The sequence below is a fragment of the Nomascus leucogenys genome, chromosome X, assembly GCF_006542625.1.
Source record: "Nomascus leucogenys isolate Asia chromosome X, Asia_NLE_v1, whole genome shotgun sequence".
Classification (NCBI taxonomy): domain Eukaryota; kingdom Metazoa; phylum Chordata; class Mammalia; order Primates; family Hylobatidae; genus Nomascus; species Nomascus leucogenys.
The window spans coordinates 104,221,725-104,242,587 of NC_044406.1; the positions used below are offsets into that span (position 1 = coordinate 104,221,725).

General features: G+C 35.2%; 1 protein-coding gene across 2 annotated transcripts in view; it reads right to left on the bottom strand.

Annotated features, from left to right (window-relative positions):
- Positions 1-20,863, bottom strand: part of KLHL13 (kelch like family member 13) — a 78,394-nt gene that overhangs the window by 25,235 nt on the left and 32,296 nt on the right. For both annotated transcript variants that reach the window (XM_030807337.1, XM_004092499.2), the window contains one exon: positions 494-626. In XM_030807337.1, coding sequence (XP_030663197.1) covers positions 494-626 — 133 coding nt within the window. The remainder of the gene's footprint in view (positions 1-493; positions 627-20,863) is intronic.

Consider the following 20,863-nt stretch of genomic DNA (forward strand, 5'->3'; position numbering starts at 1 on the left):
GAAGGTGGATAATTATGGTCAAACTCACTTCTGCTGCTAATTAGATGCAATAAAATCAAGGGAAAGTCTTATTTTATATAAGCAGTCGTATTAGAGTCAGTCTGCTGCACATTTTATCTTTAAAAGAAAGTACTTAAAAAAGATAATCTCTATACTAATGGAGGTCATATATGATGCAAGTGCTTCCAAAATGTTCTCACTTCCTATCTTTTGGCATAGAGTAGAGATTGTATTAGCAGGACACAGAGTCTCTGATGGCCCACTAGATATGAGCTTGAAAAAGAAAAGCTGTGAGATAAAGATGGACAGTATGAAAAAAGTGCATCAATTTTCCATGTTAAAACAGCACCACCGAAAACCATACATACTGTTGTGTACTTCTTTTGAAGCTGTTTCCAAAAGAACTAAATTTCATGTTATAAATAAAAAAGATTTAAACACGGATTTTTCATATTGTTTTAATGTGGTTTCAGAGTTTTAAATGGCAAACTACCTGTGAACATAGCCTTGAAGTAATCACTAGCAGATGCCATCATGACTCTATGCACAGGGAAAGCATCATCTGTGTCACCTGGCATCAGGGTCACATCACAAAGCAATCCTTCAAGTCGAAGCTGGTCAAAGCCCTACAACAAGAACATGAGTTGAGTCACTAATCAAGGTAAAATGAGGTTACAAATCCTCGTGTGCTAAAATTGTTTGAATATTAATGTGGTGCAACATATGTGGAACATAAAGCCAACAGAATAATTATTCGGGAGAAGAAAAAATAACTGCACAACTTTCCTGATATGTGACAATGCATATTTTCTTTCACTGTAGGAATAACACAAAATTAAGACTAATTTAGGTTAAAAACGATTAAGGAAAAAGTATATACTTTTGCTTATTTACACAATTATCAGCTTTTACCTTATTTTGAAAAATAATTACAATGTGCACTTTTACTTTCCCATCTGCAGAATGAGAGTATTAGACTGTCCAACATTCCTTTTCACGATAATTTAATAGTCCTTTTATAGTGGTTGATTGAAGCATCTTGGTTTTGTTTTGTTTTGAGGGAGGTTGAGAAAGAAAAGTAGAGAGCAACTGTATTAAGTACACGATAGTTCTTTTTACTAATTGTATTATTTCATCTCTTTGAGAAGCCTATATTCAGTACATTGCTACTGCCTGACCAAATATCTTTCAAGTTTAAAGTTTGAGACTTAATTATCTTTGTTTGAAAAAAAAAAAAAAGCCCAGGAAACCCCAACGTGAGACTTAATTGTCTCCAAATGCCTAAAGGTTTAGTGGAGAATTAACAGGCTAGCAGCCACAATTCAGAGCAGTGACAGAGCTCTGGTGAGAAGAATCCTTGTTGATTAGCTTTTTCACTACACCCTGATGGTCTCAACTAATGACAAATAGACAGTTGTTCTATTGATATAAGTTGGAAGAATGACAATCACTTTTAAGATTATAACAGGTTGAATCTACAACATACACATATTTCAAAACATCATGTTTTTCATTTTTTATCTTTTATTTTTAACTTTTGTGGGTACAGAAATGTATGCTTTAGGGGATGGATACCCCATTTATCATGATGTGATTAAAATATCATGTTTTACATGACAAATTATATATAATGTTTATTTGTCGATTAAGAATAATGAATTTAAAAAGATTATAGCAGGCTAGTAAAGTACACCAAAAGGGGACAATATACAATTTAACAATGATACAAAAAATGAACATTTTGGCAAGATTGAGTCTGTACTTTCAAAGATAGAAATGTTTCATTATAAAAAATCAGGAAGACAGATACACAAGTTGCTTTCTAATAATATAATACAATAAGAACCAATAGCATTGATTACTCTGTCCCCTTCATATTTTAATGACTTCAAATAAAACTATGTTTTGTTTCACAGATTTAAAGAGCAAAAGGCATAACATATTAAGAATGCAGTTTTAAAAATATTGATCCTACACATATGTGTAATATAAACCCCAGTTAAGCTTCTCATTTTAATTTTAAAACTGCTTTTTAAAGAAAATGCTTGAATTACAGAACTGGAACTTCAAAGAGATGATCTGATCCAGCCACTCTCCCTCTAGGGAAAGAGATGAATATTTTTATTCCAAAAATATTTATACATTACACATACACTTTAAAACAAGATTATATATCATATTTTTCTTTTTCCAACAATGATTGACATGTTTATGTTAACAAATATCAAATCTTTCACAAATGCCCCTTTTTCTTTGTAAACTCAAACATTATATATCCTATGCTACTACTTTTATTTTCCATTGCTAATTCGTCTGCTGTCTCTGTTATTTAGAAAAGCAGAAGTAAAATAATAATAGCTCATCTTGTAAAAAGAGATGCCAATTTTAAGGGAATATTCTCATGCTGAAGGCATGAGAAGAGTCACTTCCGCTCTTCTTTTTTTTTTTTTTTTTTGAGACGGAGTCTCGCTCCGTCGCCCAGGTTGGAGTGCAGTGGCGCGATCTCGGCATTGATATATGGGGTCTAAATTGCAATAAATTTGTGGGAATCACCTTTCAAATGTAGAGTATTGGGAAGTACTGAATGAGCACACTAGGGTGTGGGAGAGGACAGTCAAGCATCAGCTGAAACAGTTGAGAGACTAGCATCTTTGAATTCCCCAGTGTTTGGCATACTGTTGGTACTTAATATATGTTCCATTAATGCATGAACAAACAAACAAAATTTTTCTCAGAAGCTACCACTGGTAACTTTAAAGCCATGTAGTCACAATGGGTAGGATGTAAACTTTACAACAAGTTAACTGGAAATCAGGAACTTATTTGTGAAACCTCTCCCAATAATAAAATGAGTTGTGCTTAAAGTATTCGTTTGTGGTAGTTTGTGGTAGTGGTAAAGGTTAAGGTAAGAGAAAGGGTAGTGAAACGGGAGTTGGGGAGAAAATGCTGGCTCTCAAACTTGTGTTTGTTTTCTCCCTCATATAAATTTCAGGTTTAAAAAATTAAATATGTGCTTGTATGTTTTTTGAAGTCAAAATACAGAAGGATGTAAGTTAAAAACTTAAAGGCTACCTCTTTCACTTACTAGAAGTAACTACTGTTAACAGTTTAGTAAGCATACTTCAAGACCTCATTCTCTACATATCATAATCTACATTATGCTTGTATTAAAATATATAAAGGCCTTTTTAAAGTGGGTTACTATACATACTGTTGTGCATTTTAAAATTCACTTGAGCAGATAACACAGATAGTCTTCTATCTCAGTGCACAGGATTTACTTCATTCTTTTAGTGCATGCACAGTAATCTATAGTGGGGGAATGTCATAAGTTATTTATCCATTCCTGTTTAGTTGAACACTCAGGTTTTCCCTCAATTTCTGCAGTTATAAGCAATGCTGCAATTAACCTCCCTGTACATACACTTAGTTGTCTAAGTATATCTGTGGGACATATTCTCGGGATTGAAGTTGTTGGTTTGAAGGATATTTATTTTTAAAGTTTTGAATAGCTAATGGCAAGTTAAAGGATTTGATTTGTCTTGGGAGAAATAACATACTTTAGGCATTGGCGTAAAAGAGAGATGTCAAGATACTAATGAGATGAGCCTAGGTACTGTATGCCCCCTTTTTTATTTATCAAATAGTTTTTTATTCTTCTTCTCTAAAGCATATGTAGACAATATCTTTATAAAGCAATTCTGGCTTATTTATTCAAAAGCAATGATTGTATCTGATCCATTATTTTCTTCCACTAAAGAACAAAAACAAACAAACAAACAAATCCTTCTTGGCTTATTTGCTAGCCTCCTGCCTTTAAAATATTCCTGCAAATATTTTACAATTGGAGTTGAATAATGTCAGTATGTTCCATTCCTACTACGTATTACTTCTTTTTCCCTCTGAAAAAAGGAGTAGCTAGTGCATCTTGTATCGTCAGCTGTGTAATTTCTTGTTTTGTCCATATTCCATTCAAACTGCTTGTGGAGATATGTAATCAATGCTCAAGATCTGGACAGCTTTGCTCAGCTAAGACACCAGGAGCTTTTATTCTTTTCACAGATTTTATCATTTTGCATCCCTTTACACTATCATTTTTAAAAAATCCTTTAACCTTTCTCAGTATAATCTGGTGTTCCAAAAGAAAAGAAGTTAAGGCACCTAGAGCATTTTTAACAAATTCGGAGTATCTTCTATTCCACGCTTAATGTATCTACCTTTGGCAAGTTATCTGCTTTTGTAAGGTTTTACATTTATTTTCACAACATACAGTGTCCCTTTCTAAACATTTCATAACCTTTATTTTTATATGCATAAATGAACGACCCCACTATCCAATTCCATATTAGCGAATTTTATTCTACATTATGTCTATCTTTATCCAAATGATATCTGTCAATTCAGATTGTTTTCAAACAAATTCTAAACATCTTGTTTGTATATCATTTTCCGGATATCCCTGTTCTGTCTAAAGAGAAGCTCCTTCTGACTATACACATTGTTGTGTACAAGAAGGCAGTCATTTCTCTAAACACCTTTTATTCTCTAATCTTCTAGTGGAGTATGCATACATTAAAAGAAAAAAGAGAGAGGTTCATTATCCTCCAACATTCTCATCTGCCTTCTATATATCTACTTTTTGCTTTCACTCATAAATCTTTTCCCCTATTTAAGAAGCCTTTCAAAGATTCCTGTACACTCGAAATAAGTCCTTTTACTGTAAAATCATTTTTTTCACCAAACTTGTACTCACTCTTCTTGAAAGATTTACATGAACATTTTTGTCTGTTTCCACATGCTAGTATACCATATACCTATGCAGCTCTGCTTTAGGCAAATTGTTCCGTTTCCAATTAGTTTTTCGGAATGTCCTTAAAACTGCTTCTGTTGATTTAAACTCATCATCTTTCCAGTCTCTCTATCTCAACACTTATCTTAGTTCTCTACTTTTCTGTCTCTGTGCCTTGGATTTGATTTAAGAGCGGCTTGTCTGTCCTCAATTTCAATATTTCCCTTTTTTCTTCTATAAATCTCCCCATATCTTCCTTTATTTTCTTCTCCATATCCTGGAAAAATAGCATCATTTAATGCTATTTTGATGCTGGAAAATAGCATTAAAAACATGTTTTTTCTCTTCACTGTATTAAACTTACCCAATGTATCAAAACTTCAACCTCTATTAAACAGAGAGAGGTACATATCTAATACCAGGAAACAATGAAAGTCTGAAACATCTAATGAGTTTGATAAATTTTAAAATGATCATATTAAAACAACAGAATATGACTTGACATTACGGGATTATAACATGGAAACCAGACAAGCTATGAATAATTTGTATAAAAATTACTTGGATGTCAATAGCTTTCAAGTGAAATATAATGCTATTGTGAAAAAAAGCTACATTGATACTGTCAGGTATTTAAAAGGAATTTGATAAACAAATCATTCAACTAAATTCTACATTAGAACAAACTTACTAGCATATTATATCTAGTTTTGATCATTGTCATTTTAAGTAGAGAAAAAACGAAATGCATCCTGAAAAGAGTAGTTAAAATTATAATGGAAAATATGTTCTATGAACAAAGATTAAGGAACTAAAGAAAGTTAAGAAATGGCTTTACTCCAATGTTATGTAAATGTAATGTATTAGATAAAAACAATACCAGCCATGTTTTTATGAGGCTGCTCTTCATTTTATTCAAAGGACAGGAAAAGGAACAGATGCACTTAAGTTAAAAGAAATATATAGGCTGGACATAAATGTTTATATTAATTTTAAACTCTGTGCTCATTATATAACACTGCTTAGACTTTAAAAACTTCTTAAAGGCGTTCCATCACTGCATTATAGCACAACTTCTGGTTTTCAGAGACTTCTTTGATCTGATCCCAACCTTATTTTTTATTAGTTCCCTATATACTCTGAACCATCTTATCAGGTTGTTCTCCAAACTATCTCATTGGTGATAAAAATTTTTTTTTCTCCTGGAATATCCTCCCTCCTTCAAAGACTAGTTTAAATTAGACCTCCTTTGTTGTTGTTGTTTTGTAGAAAAGAGGTTTCATCATGTTACCCAGGCTGGCCTCAAGGATGCCCCCCAACCACCACCTGTCTCAGCCTCCCAAAATGCTGAGATTACAGGTGTGAGCCACCACACCTGCCCAAATTTCACCTCCTTTGTAAAGCTATCTCTCATACAATCATCTCTAAAATAATTAGGCATTTTTAGTCTGGATTTCACCATTACTTATTCAATTATATCCTATAAATTTATGTTTCCAGTAAGAGAGATTCAATTTACATTACCTCCTGAAACTCTTTCAAATCAGACAAAAATATATGGAAAAAAAGTTTCAAAACATTGAAGGAAGGGGATCTGTGAAAGAAACAAATTAGGTGAGCCCTATGACTGTCTAAATTTACTGCCTACGGATTTCAGACAGAGGTACAGGGAGTGGGAACCCAGGCAAAACCTAGTACTCTCCTAGAGCTGAGAGTCTGGGGACATCAAGGCAGATAGGACAGAATATAAGAAGAGAGATCAGTACACAGAGAGGATTCCAGAGCTCGAAAAACAGTCACCCTCAAGTATTCCAGCGAGTAATGAGAAGCATATTTGTCTGCAGAAAGAACCGCCAAAAAAGAGCACAAGGAATACTCTCCAAGGTTCACAAAGGGCTGGAAGTCATTTCTATTCAAACCATGAGTGGAAACCTTACAAGGCTGGGGTTTTAGGCATCTGCCATCCCCACTGTCACCACTGTCAAAAGGATTCTGCCTCAGTACTGGGGGAAAGTTTGCTCTAGAATAAATGCTGGCCTGGTGCAATTTCACAAAGCTTAAAAGTAAATGAAAACCACATGTTAATGAGAACAGATGAATTGAGAAAGAAAATCAGAATGCAAACTTTCACCAAGCTGATGGTGAGTCCCCACCTCACCCCACCCCCTATCTTATATTTCCCAGTGTACCCCGACCTGGACTTAGGGCATCATGTAAGCTAGAAACAGTCACCTGTCAACAGACAGAAAAAGCTCCAGGAGAAGCCCCCTACTTTTTTTTTTTTTTTGAGATGGAGTCTCGCTCTGTCGCCCAGGCTGCACTGCAGTGGCGCAATCTCAGTTCACTGCAAGCCCCGCCTCCCGGGTTCATGCCCTTCTCCTGCCTCAGCCTCCCGAGTAGCTGGGACTACAGGCGCGTGCAGCCACGCCCGGCTAATTTTTTGTAGTTTTAGTAAAGACGGGGTTTCACCATGTTAGCCAGGATGGTCTTGATATCCTGACCGTGATCCGCCCGCCTATGCCACCCAAAGTGCTGGGATTACAGGCTTGAGCCACCGCGCCCGGCCACTTCTTTCTTAAAGAGAAGAGGATTCTCAAAGCTCAGAGAGCTTGGAGAGGAGGCCTCGCCTCTCCTAGCCCCGCCTCGACCCGCCCCTCCCCGCCTCTCCCCGCCCCGCCCCGCCTGGCCTGGCCTGGCCTGGCCTGGCCTGGATCCCAAGGCAATTTCAAGGCATTGGTAGCAAGAGGAGTGACAATGGTGACAGTGGGGGTGGCAGATGCCTAAAACCCTGAAAAAGAGGAACCTTTCTCCTTGGTCAGAGAAGCAGTGATTGTCCTTCTGTGGTGAATATTCAATTCAATTCCTCTGTCTTTGGGCCAAGATGTGGGTGCAGCCATGATAACTGCGTGGCAGAGCAGGGAAAATAAGGTCCCAGCTTTCAGGCCAAAGGGCCAAAATAGAGCCCTGGCAACTGGAAAGAATCCGGAAGATGGTCCAGGTAGAGGAGAATGGAGAAGAGACCTCACAAAGTTCCATACCATGGAATACTGCTCAACAGTAAAAAGGGACAAACTATTGACATACACAACAAAATTAATGAATCTCAAAATATTATACTAAGTAAAAGAAGCCAGCCCCAAAAGCTTACAGACCATATAATGTCATTTATGTAACATTTCCAAAAAGACAAAAATAAAGCAACAGAAAACAGATCAGTAGCTTCCAGGGTTTAGGGATGGTGGTGGGTATAACTACCAAGGGGTAACATGAGGGAGTATGCTGAGGTCATGGAATGGTTCTGTGTCATAATTCTGGAGATTAAATGAAACAATATATATGTTGAAACTCATAAAAGTATGTACTAATAAAAAATTGACTTTTACTGCATGTTAATTTATAAAAATAAAAGGATGGTAAAAGATATACAAAGCAAACACTAATTAAAATAAACCTAGCATGACTACAATATCAAACAAAATAGATCTCAGAGCATAGTACCAAAAATTAATCAGGTAATTTCATAATAAAGGTCAGTTTACCAAGAGAATACAAATTCCTTAGATGTTTGTGTGTTTAATAGCAAAGTTTCAAAATACATGAAGCAAACTCTGAGAGAACTACAAATAGAAATAAACAAATTTACAATTATAATTGGAGATTTCAATACCATTCTCTCAATAATTGATTTTAAAGGTGACAGAAACCAGTAAATATACAGAAATTAGCAAGGATACCTTGACCTAATTGGCATTTACAGAATACTTTACCGAAGAACAGTGGGATGCAAATTATTTTCAGGTATATGTGAACCATTTACAAGATAGATCATATTCTGGGCCATAAAACTAGTCTTAAAAAATTTAAAAGGATTCAAGTCATACAAATTATTAATATGTTCTCTGATCCCAGCTTAATTATATTAGAAATCAAAAACAGAAAAATCTCTGGAAAATACCCAAATGTTTTGAAACTAAAACATACTTCTAAATAACCCACAAAGAAATCAAAAGAAAAACTAGTAAGCATTTTGAACTAAATGAAAATATAACATCAAAAATTGTGGAGTGCAGATGAAGCTCTACTTAGGGGAAATTTATATCAGTCAATGACTATATTAAAAAAGAAGAAACATCTCCTATGAAAGATCTGTTTCCTTCTTAAAAAACTAGAAATAGAAGAGCAAATTTATCCCAAATTAGGCAGGAGAATTGCAATAATAAAGATCATAGTGGAAATCAATGAAATAGAAAACAGAAAAAGCAATAAGACCAAAAGCTGTTCCTTTGAGAAAATCTATAAATCTGACAAAACTCTAACAAGACTGATTAGGTGAGAAAAAGAGAGAATATACAAATTACCAATGCCAGGATGAATAGAAGTGGCATAAACTGAGATTCTACAGGTATTAAAAGGATAATAAGGAAATATGAACAACTTCATGCCAATAAATTTGACAACTCAGTTTAAATGGACAAATTCTGTGAAAGACACAAGCTACTAAAGTTTTAGAAGAAACAGATAAGCTAAATAGCTACATGTCTACTATAAAATTAAATTTTAATTTAAAATTGTTTCCCCAAGGAAAACTCTAAGATGAAATGGTTTCACTGGTGAAATCCATCAAACATTTAAGGAAGAAAGAACACCAATACCCCACAAACAAATCCAGAATATTAGGAGGAGAGCATATATCCCAAGTTATTATACATGGCCAGCATTATTCTAATACCAAAACCAGGCAAGACAATCACAGAAAGCCAAGATCAAAATCCATCAGGCACAAAGATGTAAAAATTTTCAACAAAATTTTAGCAAGCCAAATTTACTGATATATAAGAATAATAAATACATCATGACCAAGTGAAGAGTTTGTACCTCCAATGCAAGGTTGTTTTCACAATCAAAAAGTAATCAGTATAAATCACCATACTAACAGACTGAAAAAGAAAAATGCTAAGATCATTTCTTAATGGCTACAGAAAAAAAAGGCATTTGTCAAAATCCAACATCCATTCCTGTTTTTTTTTTTTTAAAGTAAACTTGCCAGATGTGGTGGCTCATGCCTGCAATCCCAGCACTTTGGGAGGTCGAGGCAGGAGGATTGCTTGAGCCCAGCTATTTGAGACTAGCCTGGGCAATATAGTGAGACATCATCTCTACAAAAAAAAATTAAATTAAATTAAATTAGTCAAGTGTGGTGGCACACACATATAGTCCCAGCTACTCTGGAGGCTGAGGTAGGAGGATTGCTTGAGCCTGGGAGATGGAGGTTGCAGTGAGCCTAAATCATGCAACTGCACTCTAGTCTGGGTGACAGAATGAGACCTTATCTCAAAAGAAATTAGAAAATTAAAATAAATTTTTAGCAAGCTAAGAATAGGAGAGAACTTCCTCAAACCTACAGATAACATCATACTTAATAGTGAAAGACTGATTGTTTTCACCATTTTTCTAGAGGTTTTATCCAGTACAATAAGGTAAGGAAAAAAAGGCATCAGACTGGAAAGAAAAAAGAAAAGAAGAAAAGAAAAAGAAAGGAAGAAGGGAAAGAAATGAAAGGAAGGGAGGGCAAAGAAAGGATGAAAAGGAAGAAGGAAGGAAGGAAAGAAGGAAGGAAGGAAGGAAGGAAGGAAGGAAGGAAGGAAGGAAGGAAGGAAGGAAGGCAGGCAGGCAGGCAGGCAGGCAGGCAGGCTGGCTTATTTATTGGCAAAATGATTGCCTATATAGGAAAACCTATAGAATCTATCAAAAAAAAAGCTGCTAGAACTGATAATTCAGTTTACCAAGGTTGGACAATGCCAGATCAATAATTAATAACAAACTGTATTACTATATACTAGCAACAATCAGAAATTCAAATTATGTATTCCAGCATATTTGACTTTCAAGTTGGTATGTGATAGCCCTCTCTATCATTTCGACACTAGCAAATAACCAAAAATACTCAATTGAGAGAGCAGGACAAGAACACACTGAAGTGGCCTAAAAAGGGAAAGCGGCAGACAGTCTTCCAACTTTTATCCTAAAGATGCACAGTCAATTCGAAGAATAAGAATAATTTATTGTACCCCAACCTGAGTGCCCCAAGAGCTATGCCCAAGAAAAACTATAGACTCATATCCCTACATTCTAGCTGCCATTCAGGAAATGAAAAGAAATTTAAAATATAATTTTCATAAAAGCCACAAGAATCTAGACTATTTGAACTCTTATTTTATAAAATGTAAATTATCTTAATCATTATGCCTGTTTCTTATGTTAACAATGTATTAACAATATATTTTTAAAGTTGTTTATTTCATGATCATTATGTTTAGAAAAAAGATATACTTCATCAACACGACATCAGCAACCCAAGCATTTACCTCAGCATAAGCATTCAGAGAAATTAACCCAGGGAAAGGAAACACATGTTAGTCTGTATAGGCTCTTACAATAACCCATTTCTTTAACATTCTATTAGCTAGATGATAACTTAAGACTGTAAAATGATATCTTACATTGACTTTAGAACTAAAAATGAAGAGAGAAAGTAAATAGCTATAAGGGAGGAAAACACAAAAAGAGCAGTCCAATAGGCACCAATCTTAAAATGAGAAAATGCCAACTAGAAGCCTACACAGCCAGAGTAATGAGGCATTTTCAACCTTTATAGGTTTTAGTAAGTATTGCCAGTCATCAGGAAATGATTTGTTTCCATATACCTAAGTATTCTGTAATTAATATACACTGCCACCAGCTGAAGCATGATACCCTGGTTATGGCCTCCAGGTCTTAAGGATGAAAGGGATGTTTTCAACTGGCAGTTAACATTTTTCTCCCTGTTTTTTTTTCTTTTCAGTAGGGGAATGGAAGAAAGGCAGGCCAGCAAGAAGACATTCTGTGTAATTCTGCTATGTCTATCAAGGATAAAATATTTATTATATCATTCATTCCAAACTATCTTTTAGCCTTTGCTAATACATGTTTTTACATTTATAGTTAATGAACACAATATTTATAGACACTGTATTTTAAAAGGTAAGACAATTTAGAGCAAGACAATTAAAAATAGAAATACAAAACTACACCATCATCAAATCTGGGTTCAAGTCTCAGTATTTATCACTTACTGGCTATATGAACTTGGGCAAGCCTCCTAATCTCCCTGAGCTTCAGTGTCCTTATCTATAAAATGGAGATAACAATTCCTGCCTTTTGTACCTCATAGCATTTTTTTCAAGTATCAATGAGGAAAGTATATATGGAAGTGATTTATAAGCTGCCATCCAAATTAATTTATTTCACAAACAACATCAATAATAGCATTAAAAAGATACTGAGTACTTTCTCTATCCCAGGGCTAAGCTCTTTATATGTATTATTTCTTATTAAAATTTAATTTTTAATTATAATTGACACACAATAATTGTACATATTTATGGGGTACAATGTGATGTTTCAAAGCATTTATACATAGTATAATGATCAAATCAGGGTAATTACTATATCCATCATCTGAAATATTTATCATTTCTTTGTGGCTTTGTGGCAATAACATTCAAAATCTTCTCTTGTAGCTTTCTTGAAATATATATTACATTGTTATTTACTACAGTCACTACTGTGTAATAGAAAACCAAAATTTATTCTTCCTAACTGTAACTTTGTACTCATTGACCAATCTTTCCCAGTCCTCTCCTCTCCCCTACCCTCCCCAGCCTCTGGTAACCACTATTTAACCCTACTTCTATGAGATTAACTTTTTTAGATTCCAAATATGAGTGAGAACATGCAGTATTTCTCTTTCATTGCCTGATTTATTTCACTTAACATAATGTCTTCCAGGTTCATCCATACTGCCACAAATTACAGGATTTTGTTCTATTTTATTCCTTAATGGTATTCCATTGTATCTATCTCTCTATGTATATTACATTTATATATAGATGTAGATATAAAATTTTTTTCTTTATCCATTCATTTGTAGACGAGCATTTAGTTTAACTCCATGTCTTAGCTATTGTGAACACTACTGCAATAAATATGAATGTACCAATGTCTCTCCAACATGCTGATTTCCTTTGGATATATACCCAGTAATGGGATTGCTGGATCATATGGTAGTTCCATTATTAGTTTTTTAGGAACTTCCATACTGTTTTTTATCATTGCTGTACTAATTTACATTTCCACCAACAGTATATAAGAGTTCCCTTTTCTCCACATCATCACCAGAATTTGTTATATTTTATCTTTTTTATAATAACCATTCTAACTGGGATGAGATGATTTTCCATTGTGGTTCTGATTTGCATTTCTCTGATAATTAGTGTTGTTGTGTAATTTTCCACATATCTGTTGGCCATTTGTATGTCTTATTTTGAGAAATGAAATGTCTATTCAGGTCTTTTGCTCATTTTTAATTGGATAATTTATGTTTTTTTTTTTTTGCTGTTGAGTTCCTTATACATTTTGGATATTAACTTTTATCAGATGCATAGTTTGAAAGTGCTTTCTCCCATTTTGTAGGTTGTCTCTTCATTTGGAAATGCAAAAGAGCCTGAAGAGCCAAAGCAATCATGAGCAAAAATAACAAAATTGATGGCATCACACTGTCTGGTTTCAAAATATCCTACAAAGCTATAGTAAACACAACAGCCTGGTTCTGGCATAAAAACAGACCCACAGGCCAATGGGACAGAATAGAGAACCCAGAAATAAATCCATGTATTTACAGCCAAGTGATTATTTTTATAAAGGTGCCAAGAACACACATGAGGAAAGGACCGTCTATTCAATAAATGGTGCCAGGAAAACTAGATATCCACATATGGAAGAATGAAACTAGTCTCTCACCACACACAAAAACCAACTATAAATAGGTTAAATTCTTAAAAGTAAAATCCAAAACTTTGAAACTACTAGAAGAAAATACAGGATAAATGCTTCATGAAATTGGGCTGGGCAAGGATTTTTTTAATAGGTCCTCAAAAGCAGAAGCAACAAAAGCAAATAGACAAATGGGAGTACATCAAACTAAAAAGCTTCTTTATAGCAAAGTAGCATCTCTTTTAATGATAACTAGTATGCTAATAATACAAAAGGTGGGCATTTATTAAGCAGCATCATGTACTGATCATAGGCATACAAAAACAACAATTTAGATCCTAGACCTTGAGGAGCTCACTGATAGGTGATATTTATAACAGATAAAATGTATGAATAGAAGAAGCTACTAACTCTGCTTGGGTCAAGAAAAGTTTAACAGAAGAGGTACCATCCATTTAAGATGGATCATATACACCATGGAATACTACACAGCCATAAAAAACAATGAAATCATGTCCTCTGCAGCAACATGGATACTGCTGGGGGCCATTATCCCAAGCAAATTAAGGCAGAAACAGAAACTGAAATATCATATGTTCTCACTTAGAAGTAGGAGCTAAACATTGGGTACACATGGACACAAAAATGGAAATAATAAACACTGGGGATTCTAAAAGGAGGAAGGGAGAAATGGGGGAAGGGTTGAAAAACTACCTATTGGGTACTATGTTCACTACTTGGGCAAGGGAATCATTAGCCCAAACCTCAGCATCATGCAGTATACCCATGTAACAAATTTGCACATGTCCCCCTGAATCTAAAGTAAAAATAAATAATTTTTAAAAAGAAAGAAAGGTCATTATAAATAAATTGAGGTTTACCAGACAGGAAAAGTGAAGTAAGGGCATTTCAGGGAGAGGTAATGTGTACAAATGCACTAACATATGAACACACAATATATGTTTAGGGAATAGTGAAAAATCCAAACCCTTACAGGCATTTTCCTTGACCCTCTCTCCTACTAACTTTGCCAAGATAATACAGAAGCAAAGATTATATGGCTGAACACATAAAGAATTGGAGATTGGCAAAGCAATCAGCAGAACAAGAAGGGACCATAAAGCTGAAGGTGCTTAGAGAAAATGCTTGTAAATCATGTATCAGATAAGGGATCTGTATCTAGAATACATATATATGTAAAATATATATATACATATATGTAATATAATGTATATGTGTGTATGAACTCTTACTACTGAGTAATAAAAAGATAAACAACCTAACTGAAAAATGGGTAAAGGATTTCTTTTTCTGTTTGTTTTGGTTTGTTTTCTTCTTTCCTGGTGACTTGGCACAGAATAAGATTTTTTTCTTCCAGAATCACATACAAATGGCCATAAGCATAAAAAAAAGATATTCAACATCATTAGCAATCAGGGAAATGCAAATCAAAACTACTTCACACCTACAGGGATGGCTATAATAATTTTAAAAAGACAGTTAATAAATGCTGGTAAGAATGTGGAGAAATTAAAACCCTCATGCACTGCCAGTGTGAATATAAAATGGTGCAGATACTTTGGAAAACACTGGCAGTTCTTCAAAAAATTAGACAGAATTACCATAGGATCCAGTAATTCTACTCTAAGGTATATACCAAAAAGAAATGAAAACATGTCCTCACAGACACTTACACATGAATATTCATAGCTTTTATTCATAAAAGCCAAAATGTATGAAAAAATGCTTATCAATGAATGGATAAACAAAATACCTACACAATGGAGTATTATTTGAACACAGAAAGGAAGGAAGCATGTTATATGCCACAACATAGACAAACCTTGAAAACATTATGGTAAGTAATAGAAACCAGTCACAAAAGACCACATATTGTATGATTCCATTCATATGAAACGCTCAGAATAGACAGATCTAAAGAAACAGAGAAAAGATAAATGGTTGCTGTATTAATCCATTCTCACACTGCTATAAAGAAATACCTGGAACTGGTCATTTACAAAGAAAAGAAGTTTAATGGGCTCATCATTCCACAGGATATACAGGAAGCATGGCTGCGGAAGCCTCAGAAAATGAGTGAAAGGAAGAGAGTGAGGGGGGAGGTGCTACACACTTTCAAACAACTAGATCTCTTGAGAACTCACTATCATGAGAACAGCAAAAGGGAAATCCACCCTCATGATCCAATTGCCTCCCACCAGGCCCCTCCTCCAACATTGGGGATTACAATTTGACATGAGATTTAGGCAGGGACACAGAGCCAAACCATTCAGTTGCCATATTGAGAAAAGAGTTGGGGGCAAGTGGGGAGTGACTGCTAACAAATATGGGCTTCTTTTTGAGGTGATTATAATGTTCTACAATTGATTGTGGTGACAGTTGCACAATCCTGTGAATATACTAAAAGCCATTGATTTGCACAATAAATGGGTGAATTATATGGTATGTGAATCATATCTCAATAAAGCTATTATTTTAAAAACTGAAGGTGCTAGGAAAGGTATCATTCAATGAATTACCATATGATAGGACAATAAGAGAAAGATGCTGACAATCTGGAATAATAGGGAGAAGCCAAATAGAAGGTTTCCATGAGAAATAACCACAGATGTAGTAGTAGCCAAGGAGTGAGGGAAATGAAATAATCCTTGATTTTACCAATCACTACTTAAGCTAACCCTAGTTAATCTTTCTTACTTGAGTAAAAGTCATTTGCCCTGCTAACTCAGTCATGGATTATCCTGGAACTTGTTCAAGATTCTAGGAATCCAAGCCTGTTAGGTATCAAATGACTTTCTAGGAATTTTCTTTGACAGCCTAGTTTGCTGAAGCCATTTAATGGAGATGAGTAACCTGCTAGACCTGCTCAAGCCAACCACCTGCTCAAGCCAACCAGATGGATACCTTATTTGGTATACCCATAACTTCTTTTTTATTATATAATCACATATTAATACATAATCATTTAATTCATTAACTATTTTCAGTTTTCTTCAATAGTCATTGCAGAAAATAAGTGGCCTCATCCATCTGCCCAATCTTATCCAGTGGGAGACACCATGACTCCTACCCTCACTGCTGTGCTCTGTCTAGGTGAGAGTTAAAGGGAAAGAGGAAAGACCCTAGTCTGAGAGGAACCACATCCCATAGCCAGAGTCTGGTCCATTAATGACCCAGGGGCTCAGGAGTTCCCTGTAGTATACCCATAACTTCTGATCAGCTCTATTCTCTGTGAGACCTTCTCCATTTACCTCAAGTAGAAGGAAAATAAATGAATATTTATTATGCACCTTATTTCCATAAATTGTGACACTTAATCCTCAAATCTCTTACCCAGATTACAAATAAGAAAAGCTGGGCCAGAGAGTATAAATGACATTCCCTAAGTCACATAACTAGCTAATAAGGGGCACGATTAGAATTCCAGTTTTGGCTGAAACCCATGTCCTTCTCACTACAATTAGGTACTGGGTAATCCTGCAGAGTGAGGCTTATTACAACAGTTTCTCCCCATGGATCAGTTCCCCTGACAGCTACTTTCAATGCCTTTTGAAGCTGGAGTATGTGTTATTGCTAATTTTAAAACAATGATAACATTTACACATTAAACACTTCTCTAGCTTGTACTCTTGACAACCACACACCTAAGATTAGATACAATAATGTTCCCTGTTAGTGCTTGGCCTTAAAAATCTCAATTTGTGAGAACATAATTTTAATAGACTTTTAAACAGAGCATAGAAGGGTTTTAATAGCAATATAGAGTGGTATCTCAATGCTACCACAGGGAATATTGTAACAACATAAAAAATCAGTTGAAAAATTATCTTCAAGTAACACAAAATTTCAGGTTACTTTCACATCACTGTTCTTTCTCAGCCTGGACCAATGAGCTAAGGCATGGCAAAGCTAAGGGCTCTGAGACCCAGCTACACTTGTTTTGTCAGTTGTTATATATTTTTTTATTACAGATGTTATGCAGAAAAATATTTCCACTGTAAATAAAAATTAAACATTGTAGGATTTTACAGAGCAAAAGATGACATTCCTCAGCTTCCCTAGCGTTTCCATACCATTTGCTATGCATTCACGTTCATATGTATACATATTGTATAATTTTCCTACTGATAAAAAGGATTATACAATACATTTTAACAGCTTTATTGAGATATAATTTGAATACCATACAATTCACCCATTTAAAGCACACAAATCAATGGTTTTAGTATATTCACAGATATATGCAACGATATCCAGAGTCAACTTCAGAATATTTTTATCACTGCAAAAAGAAACCCTGTACCCTTTAGCTTTCACTCTCATATCCCCCCAATTTCCCTAGCTGTAAGCAACCAATAGTCTACTTTACATCTCGATAGGTTTCTTTATTCTGGACATTTCATACAAATGGAATCACATAAAACATGGAATCACATAAAATATGGATTTGGTGACTAGCCTCTTTCAATTAGCATAATGTTTTCAAAGTTCATCCATATGATAGCATGTATTAGTACTTCATATTTTAAAATAGCTGGATCATATTACATTGTATGGATATATCATATTTTCCCTGTTACTTTTTTTTAGTATCTTATATTCTTTCCATTCAGTATGTACAGATATTACTCTTTTTGGTGACTGCACAGTATTGCATAGTTTTGGTGCAACATATTTCATGTAACCATTCACCTACTGATAGATACTTAAGTTATTGCTAATGTTTATCCATTGTAACAATAATTTATAACCTACAAAAAATATATAGGGAGAAAAGAAAAGGCCATGACTCTTGGTGGAAGAAGGTCCCACCTCTAGAACAATGGTCTTAAAACTATGTTCCTTGATCTGCAGCATCATCTAGGAACTTGTTAGAAATGCAAATTCCTGGGCCTTATCCCCAGAGTTTTTGATTCGAAAATTCTGGTTTGGGACCTAATGTTCAGTGTTTTAGCAAGCCCTCCTGATGATTCTGACATGCACTAAAATTTGAGAACCATTGCTTTAAATATCTCTCACTGCACTACAGTGGCAATCATTGTTTGTTTTCCAGTAAATTTTAAAAATTAGCAGGCCCACAATAATTGGCTTTAACTCATGACTACTATGGGCATTACATAAGGTAGGAGTATAGTAGTGAGGTATTTCTTATTTTTCTTTAGCGAGAGCACTTTAGTATACCAAAAACACTTCTTCCTCACATACTTTTCCTATCTGTTTGACCCCTTATTCTCTCTTCCCATAACTTGAAAAATCAACAAGTAAACCATTTACACAGCTTTTTTTTGAGCACCTTAAAAATCTATCCTCAGATGTATAACAAACAAAAATAGCCAAAGACTTGTTTTCATATATTAGAGGATTAGAGGGATTTATTTTTTTATACTTAAAGTTCTGGGGTACATGTGCAGAACATGCAGGTTTGTTACACAGGTATACACGTGCCATGGTGGTTTGCTGCACCCATCAATCCATCATCTACATTAGGTATTTCTCCTAATGCTGTGCCTCCCCTAGCCCCCCACCCCCTCAAAGGCCCTGGTGTGTGACGTTCCCCTCCCTGTGTCCATGTGTTCTCATTGTTCACCTCCCACTTATGAGTGAGAACATGTGGTGTTTGGTTTTCTTTTCTTGTGTTACTTTGCTGAGAATGATGGTTTCCAGCTTCGTGCATGTCCCTGCAAAGGACATGAACTCATCCTTTTAATGGCTGCATAGTATTCCATGGTGTATATGTGCCACATTTTGTTTATCTAATCTATCATTGATGGGCATTTGGGTTGGTTCCAAGTCTTTGCTATTGTGAACAGTGCTGCAATAAACATACGTGTGCATGTGTCTTAATAGTAAAATGATTTATAAATCCTTTGGGTATATGCCCAGTAATGGGATTGTGGGTCAAATGGTATTTCTGGTTCTAGATCCTTGACGAATCACCACACTGTCTTCCACAATGGTTGAACTAATTTATACACCCACCAACAGAGTAAACGTGTTCCTATTTCTCCACATCTTCTCCAGCATTTGTTGTTTCCTGGCTTTTTAATGATCACCATTCTAACTGGCATGAGATGGTATCTCCTTGTGGTTTTGATTTGCATTTCTCTAATGACCAGTAATCATGAGCTTTTTTTTTTCATATATTTGTTGGACGCATAAATGTGTTCTTTTGAGAAGTGTCTGTTCATATCCTTCACACACTTTTTGATGGGGTGGCTTGTTTTTTCTTGTAAATTTGTTTAAGTCCTTTGTAGATTCTGGATTTTAGCCTTTTGTATGATGGACAGATTGCAAAAATTTTCTCCCATTTTGTAGGATTCCTGTACACTCCGATGATAGTTTCTTTTGCTGTGCAGAAGCTCTTTAGTTTAATTAGATCCCATTTGTCAGTTTTGGCTTTTGTTGCCATTGCTTTTGGTGTGTTAGTCATCAAGTCTTTGCCAATGCCTATGTCCTGAATGGTATTGCCTAGGTTTTCTTCCAGGGCTTTTATGGTTTTAGGTCTTACGTTTAAGTCTTTAATCCATCTTGAGTTAATTTTTGTATAAGCTGTAAGGAAGGGGTCCAGTTTCAGTTTTCTGCATATGGCTAGCCAGTTTTCCCAACACCACTTATTAAATAGGGAATCCTTTCCCCATTGCTTGTTTTTGTCAGGTTGGGCAAAGATCAGATGGTTGTAGATGTGTGGCATTACTTCTGAGGCCTCTGTTCTGTTCCATTTGTCTATATATCTGTTTTGGTACCAGTACCATGCTGTTTTGGTTACTGTAGCATTGTAGTATAGTTTGAAGTCAGGTAGTGGGATGCCTCCAGCTTTGTTCTTTTTGCTTAGGATTGTCTTGGCTACACGGGCTCTTTTTTGGTTCCATATGAAATTTAAAGTAGCTTTTTTCTAATTCTAGGAAGAAAGTCAATGGTAGCTTGATGGGGAGAGCATTGAATCTATAAATTACATTGGGCAGTATGTCCATTTTCACGATACTGATTCTTCCTATCCATGAGCACAGAATGTTTTTCCATTTGTTTGTGTCCTTTCTTATTTCCTTGAGCAGTGGTTTGTAGTTCTCCTTGAAGAGGTCCTTCACATCCCTTGTAAGTTGGATTCCTAGGTATTTTATTCTCTTTGTAGCAATTGTGAATGGGAGTTCACTCATGATTTGGCTCTCTGTTTGTCTGTTATTGGTGTATAGGAATGCCTGTGATTTTTGCACATTGATTTTGTATCCTGAGACTTTGCTGAAG